General features: G+C 51.3%; 4 protein-coding genes across 4 annotated transcripts; 3 read left to right on the plus strand and 1 right to left on the minus strand.

Annotated features, from left to right (window-relative positions):
* Window positions 1–501: 501 nt before the first annotated feature.
* On the plus strand, window positions 502–1,250 carry IAQ61_003575 (uncharacterized protein; the record flags this gene model as incomplete). The annotated part of the gene is made up of 2 exons (XM_003837077.2): window positions 502–791; window positions 1,061–1,250. The coding sequence occupies 2 exons, from the start codon at window positions 502–504 to the stop codon at window positions 1,248–1,250; spliced, it is 480 nt and encodes a 159-aa protein (XP_003837125.2).
* Window positions 1,251–1,607: 357 nt separating this feature from the next.
* IAQ61_003576 (uncharacterized protein) lies at window positions 1,608–2,469 on the plus strand (the record flags this gene model as incomplete). The annotated part of the gene is made up of 2 exons (XM_066096020.1): window positions 1,608–1,986; window positions 2,126–2,469. 2 exons carry the CDS (start codon window positions 1,608–1,610, stop codon window positions 2,467–2,469), a joined length of 723 nt encoding a protein of 240 aa, XP_065953896.1.
* A 77-nt stretch (window positions 2,470–2,546) lies between these two features.
* Window positions 2,547–11,349, minus strand: IAQ61_003577 (uncharacterized protein). Its single transcript, XM_066096021.1, is given in 7 exon segments — window positions 2,547–5,148; window positions 5,195–10,341; window positions 10,356–10,509; window positions 10,531–10,609; window positions 10,722–10,954; window positions 10,981–11,088; window positions 11,099–11,349. 7 exon segments carry the CDS (start codon window positions 11,330–11,332, stop codon window positions 2,704–2,706), a joined length of 8,400 nt encoding a protein of 2,799 aa, XP_065953897.1. The 5' UTR covers window positions 11,333–11,349; the 3' UTR covers window positions 2,547–2,703.
* Window positions 11,350–11,686: 337 nt separating this feature from the next.
* On the plus strand, window positions 11,687–12,382 carry IAQ61_003578 (uncharacterized protein; the record flags this gene model as incomplete). Its single annotated transcript, XM_066096022.1, has 2 exons — window positions 11,687–11,715; window positions 12,025–12,382. The coding sequence occupies 2 exons, from the start codon at window positions 11,687–11,689 to the stop codon at window positions 12,380–12,382; spliced, it is 387 nt and encodes a 128-aa protein (XP_065953898.1).
* Between the last annotated feature and the right edge of the window lie 198 nt (window positions 12,383–12,580).

Below are 12,580 nucleotides of genomic sequence, written 5' to 3' on the forward strand. Positions count from 1 at the left end.
ACGCCTCAACGAGGACAGGCCCATAGTAGCCAATCACACCCGTTCTCTACTGTAAAGCTAAGGCAAAAGAGGAAATATACGAGCAGTGTCGATGAAGCATAGAGGCAATGCTGTTTCCAAGCACGCAAAAATTGAAGGATGTGCTTACTATGTAGGCCTTATTGATGGGTTGGTAAGATGTACAAAGTCTCGTCTACCTGCTGCTGTAACTCCCTGTCTTCTTTTCCTCGCTTCGAGGATTACCACTTGTTAGAGTCGGTGAATTACATTGTGTCTATCTGTCCCAGATCCATCACTTACGAATGCCGGAATTCGAAAAACTGTATCGCTCGCCTCAGAACAGCGTCATTTATCCTGTCCCTCCACCGCATCTCGTATTCGAACCTATACCAATCGAAGAGCAAGGCAATATTGTATCTCCGAATAATTTAATTCCCAGTCTCCACTCGATTCACACGACCACGCAACCATTGTCGCCCAATGCTCATCTCCTACCAAAACATGTTCCTCAGCGCGACCGAAACATCCCACCATGTTGCCAAGCGCGACGAAGAATATTCCATACCGAAGCCCCTGATCGTTCTCCTCATCATGGTCGGCGCCTTGATCTTGGTGTGCATGGGTTACGCTATACACAAAACTTTTGGCTTCGGACACAATCCACATGAATGGAGGCCTTTTTCGGCAGAGCAACAAGAGTACATGGCAGAAGTGAGAGTGAGGAACATGGAAAAATTGATGAACGAGGGGGCGAAGAGCCGTGGTATTGTGCTGAGACAGGCAGAGACAGTGTACTGAGGGATGAATTGAGAGGTAAACATATATCCGCATAACCCACGGGAATGAGAGGATATCAACCAGCCGTGATGAGCGAATGTTATTAGTGACGGATGCGGTTGTATTGTATCTTCCCTTGTTGACCAGGACTCCTGTCATTTCAATCAATGCATATGACGACAGCGTGAGTGAGCACTTATGTGAAAGACTTACACTCAAGGTGAAGGGAAGATCCTGTTGTCCTTGATCAAGTTCCCGTGCAAGTATGTACTCTGCATACTAGTTACTTTACCACTGACAGAATTTCCAGTCTTCCACCTTCCAACCAAAACACCATAGGTAACGCCAACCCCGGCTCTTGGCATGCGTTGGGCCGTATCATCACGTCCCCAAACATTCTCAACCGCTCTCACATTCCAGGCACACCAGCCACAGGTCTGCAGGCTGTGCCGCAGACCCAGCCGCATGCCTAACGTTGGCACCCTTCACCTTGCGGAGTCCCTTGCACAAGTGGCAGATTTGAATACGGTAACAGTGCTGGTTCAGCGGTGACGTGTAATGCCTGGCGTCATTGCTTCACTAAAAGACCCGGAATGCGCTGATGTACACCCTCGTGCGCTACGTCGTTTGGGTGTAAAAGCTGTCTTTCAAAGGTCAACTTCACATGGAGCCACCAGAAAGGAGCAGCGATAGTGACCAATACCCGGTCTTTGCATAAGTAGCAAACGTCTGTCGCTCGTAGACCTCTCTACTGCCTCCTTGCTAATTCCTTCTTGTCCTAACCTTTCCTTACTTGTCCGTCAGCAAAGCAGCAACACCCGGCAACTATCATGTACTACGTGGTATTGACCACGCACCACAATCGTCCGTATCTATCCAAAATTGCCTTCATAGCACGTGACTTCGAATCATGGGGATGCCGTGTTGACCACTACCCCGACGACTCACCTTACATTGCTGAAATCCAAAGGCGGGAGAAGCGAGGAAATCGCAGAGAGGTGCGGAGAGTCAACATTATGGAATTATGGGCACGTGAAGTCGTGGCCAGAAAATACGAATTTCGGTCTCGCATGCCCATGGCAATTCCAGTGGTAACGGAAGAGCATCTTCCAGGGGAGAGTCGGAGACATGCGAGGACGAGTGAGATTGTCCAGGACTTCATCTGGGGGTTGGTTGCGTTTGGTATGTACATTGCCATGTGCGCATGGTGTACAGATATAGTCGCCTGTGCTGTACTATACAGGGTAATACTGACTTACCTCGACACAGATAGGCCCAACCTTAAAGCCACAACCTTCCCGGTGGTAGATCCCCGTCCCTTGCCCGAGTGGCCATACGCTCTGGTGAGCACCTGCTTTCGGCTCTTGTGGCAGTTCTGCCATAGAACTTACGCCACGCTACCACACAATTCAACCCAAATCTCATAGTAGTAGACCAAGTGGTCATGGAGTTCCGATATCACCAATTACTGAAGCTGGCAGATGTTGCGCACGCAGTGATGGTAGCGACGGGAAAGGGGAGGCCGGGCAGGGCAGTGTTGAGTGGGATGCAAGTACGGGGCTCACAAAGGTTACGCTTTTTGTTGAAGTCAGTGATTGTATGGTAGACCAGTATGATGATGATGTGGAGACGAGGGATCCGGTGCCGGCGTACGAGAGTGGGGAGCGTCCGCCGGCGTATGTTTCCACGTGATAAAAGCAAGTCCAGGGAAGCGGGGACATGGCCCAGGGCAGCCCAGGGCAGCGTTCGAAAGAAAAACACAGTCAACATGAAAAAACAGCCGTCTATTCTAACTAAGAACTTGGTATCTTGCGTCAAAGAACATTCATATCTTAGGGTTCCACATGATGACACCGACCCTATAGGTTCCATAACACGCTTGTTGGGTAGCGTCACTCTTTCCATGCACAATACAGCCTCCTCTTCTCAAGGATCTGCACTCTTCGGGTTGACGAGGTAAATATCAGGCACCTTTGGTACCAATGGACTCTTCTGTAGCGATTGCTTAATTGCCTCTCGCGTCTTAGCACTGTCCTTTGCGTCACTCCCTCCTGTTAGCCGTCGCATACCGCTTCGAAACCTACTTCTGGCGTCCTGGGGTACAGGCTTGGTGACAGGCTCCAAGTTGAATGTCTTGTCTGCACTATCGGACCGTCTCGTTGCATACTCATCGTCGGAAAAGGGCTCGTTCTGCTCGTCCAAGGCCGTGGAGGAGGGAGATGGTGACACACGGTGAGTTTGATTGGGTGCAGATGGTGATGTGACGGACCGAGAATGTAGGCCTGGTCGAGAAGGCAGGTTACTGGTCGGCGGAAGTGAAGATAACGAGGAGGCAAAAGTACTGAAGGCTCCAGGTGTCATAACACCTGGGTCCCTAACAGGAGATAGTTTCACCTCAGATATAAATCCCGATTGAAAAGAGGTGACGCTTGCATTGCGCGTAAGTGACTTGTGCAGGATGGGTGCGGTTTGTTGGTCGTAAAGGTTCTCCCGTACGTCATGTGAACTCGGACAATTGTATCGTCCGGATGTTGCGAAGTTTGGTAAATCTGTCAGCGTTTCGGCATCATCATCGTCGTCAAAGAAATCGTCTAGACTGTCAAGCTTCATCACCAGATCGCCGATGTGACTATCGCCTCGAGTATCTTCTGATGTCATCGTTGCCGTTCGATAATCTGATAGCGGACTGAAGGGAAACTCTTCCTGTCGGAACTCAATCTTAGGTGTTTCTGTGTCTGGAGCGTTCATTTCATCAAAGTTACCACAGGTGTAGAACACAGCATGGACGTTGGCTCTCGTAAGTTGTGAATGAAGAGCAGGCATAGGTATGGCCCATCCGCTCTCTTCGGGTATTCCATATAGGGATTGGGTCTTTTCGAATTGCTTCTTATAGCCCCGGGTCGAATGTGACCCAGCCATACTCATCCGAATGTGCTGCTTGTCGAATGGAGTAAGTGTGCTGGTCATGTTGAGGCTAATGACGAAGTCCAACACTCTCAAGGCTTGTGAACAAAATGCGCTCTGCAATAGTCGCAGAAGCGGTGAGAACAAATCGGAGCCCTTGGAAGCAATTTCAGGTTTCCGCATGTCGATTTCGGGTATCAATACGCAAAGCACCTCGATGGTGTTTGTTTTGACCCAGTCAATTCTATTTGTCAAGAGGCTCAACAAAAAGACAAGGCTACCGAATTCGTGATCGGGGAAGAACCTGGTCCTAATGGCCGTCATGATCTGCGCAAGGAAGTCTTTCTCGTGCCGGGTCCTCTTCAAAGCAAGTGCCGTAAGTGCATCTGCAAGGGCAGGACACTGGTATTGCTCTTCCGCTACGCGCGCGAGTATCTCGGCACTGGTTCGGAGGCCTAGGTCCTTGTACGTAGGGTCAAAAGTTCGTAAGAACCCTGGCAAGTTGGCGAGAACAGTATAGACGAGTCTGCTATCATCACCGACAATGCGACTTGAGGGTAAGATTACGAGTCGTTCGAGAATCCGCAGGGATCGATCTATGCATATACTTGATCGTATGCCCTTGTAAGTTAGCTGAGCAAGTCCCTCAAATCGGCCCTCCCATTTCGCCGGACAACTGTCCTCCAGAATTTGCAGCACCACATGATCGCCCAGATCGAGTTTGTCTAGAAACTTATCCAGCATGAGCAAGGTCTCCATAAACTCGCCTTCATGTATGGTATCCAGACAGGCACAAGTAGTCCAGAACAGTTGCGGGTACTGTATGAGGTCTTCTGGCGCCAATGCCTCAATAATGGCTCGTAGGGTAGTCAGGATCTCCATTGAGAATGTTTGTATGTCGCTTTCCTCATCCGAGATTGTGTTTGAAAGTCGTGCAAGCATGTCTGAGAGCATTTGCTGATCCAGTGAAGTCAGAATGCAGCGAAAGACCTGAAATGATCGACATGCAAGATGTCTCACTGGGCAGGAGGTAGCCCAGTTCAACGCAACTCTTCCCCACGCTTCCCGAAGCGCGGGATAGGCGAGCGAAAAAAACTTCAACACTTCTCCAGCAACGTAATCCATCGACTGTGGAACTTTAGCACCTGAATCTTCTGCATCTTTGCTGTTCTTTTCGTCGTAGTTCCAAACCACCTTTACATCATGTTGTCGAACGTTCTCAACAAAGTCCTCAATGGATCTTTTATCGATGCCGGAGCTATCGTCTTCGATTTTGGAAATGACTAGCTCGTGTATGAGATGTACAAGCATCTCGCGAGCCTGATCTTGAACCACTGGGGTGTAATGATCCCACAGTATTAAGATCACTTGTAAAAGTAAAGGTATATGCTCATTGGCCACCTTGATCGGTGAAACCATAAGATCAACAAGTAGAATGAGGCAAATCTGGCCCAACGCAAAACCAGACTGAATTTGTTAGCTCCTGGTCACGGAGAAAAAGGCCCCAACTCACCTGCTTATTGCTGCTTGGGAGCAGGTTGCTGATATCAGCTAGATAGGGGAGACTGGCGGCATCTGGCGGAGGAAGCATTGGCTCACGTTTCTCGCTGACCATGGATCGTGGGTTGATCTGCATGAGTAGAAATTCCACCACTTTCAAGCCCGCCGGAGTACTCGAAAGATGTACGACAATTTGTCTTGATATATCAACGTAGTTTTGCTCACGCTTTTCCAAACAGAGGTTGATGATGAAGTTGAGAATGAGTTGCACATTGCCAGCATGGGGGCCGGTTGCCAGAGCCTGCCAGAGAGCCTGGATTTCGTTGTGCAGAGCTTTACCACACGACACGGTGATTTCAAACAAGTTCACGAGGAGCATGTACGAGTTGGCAGTCGGGCCCCCCTCAGGATTGACCTGGAGCTCCACAGTCTGTACCCATGGCAACATTGCAGCAACCATGTTGCGCTGATGATCAGCAGCGAGATTATTGAAGAACCGAGAGAATTCAGAGAAGACCAGAAAGGCAAGCGCAGAGTGCTGTTTGGCAAGCCGGCGTGAAGTTTCGAATTGCGCCAATTTGTAGACGGCAATGGTCTTGTCCGATATGCTGATGTCAAGATCTTGTAGTTTCGAGTTCTTTTGTTCCCTGGCTTCCAGCTTTCTTAGTAGCCGTGCAGACTTCATGCGGATTGTGCTGTTTTCATGCCCCAAGGTGTACAATCCAGCACTGAGAACTTTCCAAAACGGCAATGTGTAGTCCTCGCGTTGAGTCAATACCTGAGTCACTACTTCGAAATAACTCTCCAAGGCCTTGGAGGACTTTGAGTTGTAACACATCTCTATAGAGCGTTCCAGGAGGTATGGATGTTCGCGATTATGTAGAATGAGATTAGTTAGAGCTCGACGACCGATTGCGTGTGTTCGATCACTCGGCGTTTCGAAAATGCTATCCATCCAGTTGAGCATGCGTAGGACATCAAATTGGAGCAGAACTTTGCTGTCTGTAGTGATGCTGACCGGGCCACCACACAAGGCAGCCATGGCACTGAGTGCAGCCGTTCGAAGATCTCGTTTTTCAATCTCATGAGCCGCTGTTGCGATGCCTTTATTCCCCATGTCGTGTTCTCGGTCTAGCATAGAGCGACGCATGTGTTCTTCCCTTTGACGGATTTGAGGTTGGTTAGCTGAATAGCCACACCACTCTTCCATTAGGGTGAAGGCAGCCTTGCGGGCTTGGAAGGGCATCCACTGCAAAGGATCATTGGTCTTGTTGATACCTTCAAACAGCACTTCGACTAAACCGCAATAATGAGTCCGAAGTTTCAAAAATCGTGGCTCCATTTGCACTTCGGTGTCACTCAGGAAAATCCTCAGATCCTTTGTGTAGTTGACCAGATTGTTGACGATCCACTCATCGTTGTAACATTCGGGCAACTTCAGATATTGCTGAGATGTGAGCTTGTATACGTGGGTGATTTCTGTGCGCAGGTGATCTGTGCGATAATTTGTAACACGCGGACTACTCAGGTTGCGATTATGAGTCCCTAGCCGTGACTTCGCCTCCTCGGCACACGCGGCTACAATACCCTGTAGAGACTCTAGCAATGTGCGGTACAGATTCAGGTTGACCGATCCCAGGCCTACAACAGCTGCATCCCGTATCGCAGTATTGTCGACAGACAGGAAGGGCAGTATTTTGGCGAAGAGTTCTGTAGCTGTATAAAGCTTATTGCCGCTCTTTTGAGACGACTTGGAGCTCTTCCTTGCGTGTTGAACAGGTTGACTTTGCGATGACGCTGATGTACCCGGTCCCAGATTTGTAAGCGTTGTAAAAGCGAAGATGAGATAAAGTTTCCACTGTTCAATCACAACGTCGGGTGATGTGGACGCCAATCGGCCAGTGACCTTTGCAGTACTGGGTTCGAAAGGTGAGTAGGGCGTTGTGCGATGTCCCTCCGCGAGCGAGGATAGAGTCCGTTGCATTTGACAAAGCCGTGCGCATACAATGTCTCGAGTCAGGGTGACAGCAAATGGACAGACCTCAAAACTTATACGAATCAGATTGGGAAAGATCTTGAACCAGAGCGTAGAGTCGTATGGCACGTCGCTGCTACATAGCTCCACCAAAGTGCTCTGAACGTTGCTTTTCCTCATGCCACGCTGAAGACGGCTACGTTCAGCAAGCGACAATTTTTCGTCACTGATATCCATGACTTTTTGAGGGCTGCCCTCCATGACTCTGATGACTCTCGTATTAGAACCCCCAAGAGCTGTATCGAATTCAGTGATACGGCGAAGTACTGTGACGGCGAATGCTCGCACTCGTCGCGAAGGTGAACAAAGGAAGAAGAGCCCATGTGATTCGATCTCATCAACATGAGCCCAGACGGAATTGATGTCAAGCTGAGCCGCGCGACTGCCAGAGCCATCGTCTGGTGAATCAAGTGCCGCTTTGCGTGTCTTCTGCTTGATCTCCTCGATCCATATTTGCAGAAGTTCAATGTAAAGTTTGAGAGTGCTCTCAATGTGCCCAGCTCCTAGCATACCACCATCTGACATGGTGGCATACCGATCATCAAAATTGAAGATGAATCGAGCGAAACCGATCGTTACTTGCTGAGCATGTGATTGTCGTGCGATCGATTTCAGTGATTGAGCCGAGGATGTAGCAATGGTGCCTTGCACATGGGCTGTCCCCGTGCATAACAGATTGACCAACGAGTTGAATGGGATATGGGGCGATAGACAACGGGGCAAAGCCTGCACAGCGACATGCAGTAGGTCATAAAATCCTTGACGTGGATCCAAGCTCGTCTGGTGATCCTCCCGTCGACTGAAGCTGAACGCCTCTGCCATTGGTGTCTTTGGCGTCTGCAAGGAGAATTTTTCGTCAAGCACAGCTTGTCCACCGAAAGCATTGTCGCAGATGATGGTGATTTCACCGAGGATCTTGCAGAACCGAACATAGTATTCTTTGGCTACTTCCCCAAAGCCACTAAAATTCACCGGTCGCGAAAGACGTTCCTCTTTGAGGAGCGTGGACTTGGTAGGAAGATGCTGGATAGGCCGAGGGCTAGCGGGAAGAGCTGGAAGCTCACTAGAGGGAGCGTTGAGGTCAACGTTGTATTTCACGGGCAATGGTGGCTGTTCTGCGTTCTCCAAGTCTGCCATGATGGCAAGAAAAGAACGAATACCTATGACCATTCGGTCGGGCTCAAGGTTTTCCACTCGCAGTTCTCGGCCAGCACTGAACATCTCCGAGTTCAACAACGGAAAGATTATGGTTTTGAAACACAGGTCCTGATATTTGTAGCCAATGATACGTGTGAGTTGGATCAATGGTTCCGCAATGGCAGGTTCCGTTGATAAATAAGACCGCCTCCCAGGCTGGAATACCAGGCGAATGATGTCTTCAAGCCGTCTGACGACAATGTTTGGTGGCTCAGTTCCCCGCCTGTACAGATAGGTCCAAACCAGGCGACAGATGCCTCGCAAAGCAATGGCACGTGTAGCACGTTCCTTGAGTCGCGGCTGTGTTGACAGCACAAGCCCATGCCATTGTGACAGAAATACATCTGTGGGTGAGACACAAAGGATGGCTGTCATCAGCGGGAACGCTTCGTGCCAGTGCTTGGGCTTGCTGAGCAATACAGAAGCACGCTGCCGCAGAAGATCGATGGCCATCTTCCACCTTGGTGCGCCTATCTCCACAGTGACCTTGGAAGCAATATTGAGCAGCAGCTCCCGAAGTACCTGGCAATAGGCATATTTGATAGGTTGGCCGTGTGCGTTGTTGAACAACTTTGCCACGGATTGCATAAATTCGCAGGTACGATCCCAGGCCTCTTCAGGGTAGTTGTCAACCTTGAGGTACCGTAGGGCGCGGATCAGAAGAGCTCCTTTGGCTTCATGATCCCTGTTGTATTGGTTCTTGATGGACAAGTGGGCGTCTACAATTTTGAGATCAGTGATGAATTTGTCCTGGACGTGGTCAAAGATCAGGCCGCTAAGTACGCCAAGCAGTTGGCTATAGATGGTCCAATTGGCAAGATTAAGGGGAGAAATTTCGACGAGTTCCGGGTCCACGGTACTGAGCTGTCCATAGAAGAGGCCAAGTAAGCGATCAGCCATGTCAAATGTGAGATTCTGCAAATCAGTTTGCGTCATGATCTCGATGAGAACACGACAGAGAATAAATGTTGAGACAGTCGAGCGCTGCTCGGCCTGTGTGACGGTCTGCTGCAGAGCCAGCATATCCCGGGTCGAAGCCATCGAGGCCGTAGACTGGTGCTCGGGCTGGTGGACTGGTTCCGTATTTCGGCGTGATAGCGCGAGCTGGGGCACAGGGGCAGCATGGCGGGCGTTGAGGAGCTGTGTGCGCTGCTTGGCGGCCTCTTCGCTCTTCGCCTTCCGCCACAGCATGATGGTATCAATCAGGGGCTTGGGCTTCTGCCTCGCAATGTGTCCCAGAGCAGCAATCAACTGGTCGAAATTGGGGTCCACGCCCGGCCCGCAAATGAGTTCGACCCTCGCCTCCGGCTGGCCGCGTTCTGTCATGCACTGGTTGATTTTGTGCTCGGCCTGGCTGATGAAGGAGTTGAAGAGATGGTGCAGCGCATATTCACCCACCGTCTTGAGCTCATGGGGATGTTGCTGCTGGTGATGGCGCGACTGAGAGCGGTGGTGGTTATGGCCTCTGCGCGAGGATCTCGCACTGGGTGCCCGCTCTGGCTTGCGCTGGAGGGAGGCGGTACTGAACTCAGTGGAGGACAGGGCGGTGGTAGATGCAGGCCCAGGGGTGCCGTTGGCGGCAAAGGCCTCGACTATGGACTCCTGCGACATGACGGCTCCATCGAGAGTCACCCCAGCGGCGGCGGCAATGATCTGGGGGCTCAACGGGCTCGTGGCAGGCGAGTTGACGAAACTCGTGTTCCGCGAGTGCTGGATGCCGTGCACGATGGACGTGTTGCGGTTGTGAGCATAGGAGCCTGACGGCTTGCGCTCGAGGGAGCCCAGGGTGAGGTCGCGGTCCGGGCTCGAGTTGCTGCTGGGGGCTGCAATGGCGGGCGTCTGTGAGCGCGAGGCAACGGTGCGCGACGAGGCCGTCAGCGCCCGACCACGGGTCTGGCTGGGTTCGCGCGAGGCCGACGAGGGGTTTTCTATATGGTGCGACGCATTCCCAGCAGCCGGTCGCGCGTGCAGGAGGGGGAACGCAGCTGCAGCCGTGGCACAAGGTTGGTCAGCACAAGTTGTAGATAATACGGCGGCGGCGACGACGCAGAGACGGGCATGAAAGGTCCAGTGGCCGTGACGTTTGTCTCATCGGGCTATCTAGGTAGTAGACACACGACGGGCAGATAGAGGGCGGCGGCCGGCGAACAAGGCAGTTTCGCCATGGTGCCGCGTTTCAGCATGCTGGACGAAGGACTACACTACATAGTATATGTACGGGGAGGGGAGGGGAGGGGGGAATGCTCTACAACGTCACCCGCCCAGCAGGCACGTCAGACAGGACAGGGAAGAAGGAGGCTACTCACACATGGCGCCAACCTCTCGTGCTGCATCTTCTGGTGTCAGCGAAGAGGGCTGCAGATGGTCTGGCTGTGGCTTGGTTGGGATGGCTCGTTGTCGTTGTCGTCGTTGTCGTCGTCGTCGTCGTCGTCGTGCGAAGGGCTGGCTGTCTCCAAGCGACCGCCGGCTGGAGAGAGAGAGGTTGCTTTCGACATGTTGAAATCCACCAGGACCCCTGCGCCCCGTACCGAAGTCTGGTTCCTGGATGCTAGCCTGATTCGGCCAACGTCACCACCGAGACTGAATGGACCTTTTTGCTGGATACCGGATATGGTGGCTGGATGGATACATGAATAGGTGCCGGTACTCCCCGCGTGGGAGGATGCGCTGTCTACCTGTACCTACATACATACAGCAACGCAGAATGTTGACTGGATTGTCTGTCAAATACGTAGTAGGGACACGAGCTACTGCAAAGTGGCTGTCTGTCTGTCTGTCTGGCTGGCTGGCTGGCTGGCTGGCTGACAGGTGTTGGCTGACCCACGGTGCACCGTTCCCCTTCGTTGCAGCCGACCTGATCGTTTGTGCGTCTGCTATGGCATCATCAATCGGGTAAGGAAAATAGCAGCCAGCAACCATCTCAAACACAGTCAGACCTTGGGTATGCATGGATGTAGGCAAGAAAAAGTGTACATAGAGGGCCGAGTGGGTAAGAATGGATTTACCTACCTACTACCTAGAGCAGGCTGTACAAGTCGAGACCAGATAGACCCAGCGTCGGGGAGAGAAAGGAATACTGGACTTACCTGGCTATTTCGAGTCGTGGTAGGTGGCTCTTTGGCTTAGCAGTGTGTCAAATATCACCATGGCGGTGGGCCAAGTAAAGGATGCCAACCTCAGCTGCAAGCTGCAGCGTCAGGCTTGAGTAAGCCAGCAACCTACTGTATGGTCAACAGCCTACTGTCTACAATATCATGGACACCAAATTCAACAATGCAATCACAGCCCGTGCATGACCCTTGGTAAAGCATGACGGCAGTTGGCACAATGCAGGCGTGCAGTATATGGGCTCGTTTTATCTCCGCGACCTCCAAAGTGGATGGCGGAGCTCGGTAGACATGTGCTCGATGCTAACTGCGTGCGGTGGAGAATCTCAGATGCAAAGGGCTTTATCTGCATGTCTACCATGCCATGTGCTGACTACTGTGATACATACTATAGTAGGTAGGTAGATGCCTAGTAGGAAGAGCCCGCCGTCAGCTGAGCTGAGAGAAAAGTCGGAGAAAGCAGAAGAGCTAAGCCGGCAACAGGTCATCCGAGGTATCCAATAGTCCATGTTGCGAGAAGATACCGGTACCATCAGGCTCGACTTCGCTTAATACCGATACCAACCAGGTCAAAGTAGGATGCAGTACCAAACTGTGGCGGCTGGTGGGGCGTGATGAGCAGGGGGGTGGGAAAGCTGAGCGCTTAAATTTTGCTGTGTTACAATATGGAAACTTCAACCATGTTTTCACTTTGCTTCTGTACTCTAGATCCGTACGTGCTACAGGTATGGTATCCAGAGCCTCTAGTTACGGGCAAAGGGTGTGGAAAAAGAACAGCCATTGGCTCCAATTGAGAATAGAGTCCATGTCAAATGATACCTACGGTACCTACACCATGTGTATGGATGGTATGGTTCAATAGTACCTTACCGGTCACATACAAGGCCCTGACACTTGCCATTGAGGTGGTCCCACACACACTACATTTGCAATGTAACTTGTACTGTACATACTATGGACATGCCACAACAGTACATACATGCTAATCATACAATACCAGTGGGCCTCCAACAAGCCCGCGAAAAAGCAGGTTGTCGGCTATCGATCCCATCAGCACAGC

The sequence above is a fragment of the Plenodomus lingam genome (genome assembly GCF_022343315.1).
Source record: "Plenodomus lingam strain CAN1 chromosome Unknown contig_18, whole genome shotgun sequence".
Classification (NCBI taxonomy): Eukaryota; Fungi; Ascomycota; class Dothideomycetes; order Pleosporales; family Leptosphaeriaceae; genus Plenodomus; species Plenodomus lingam.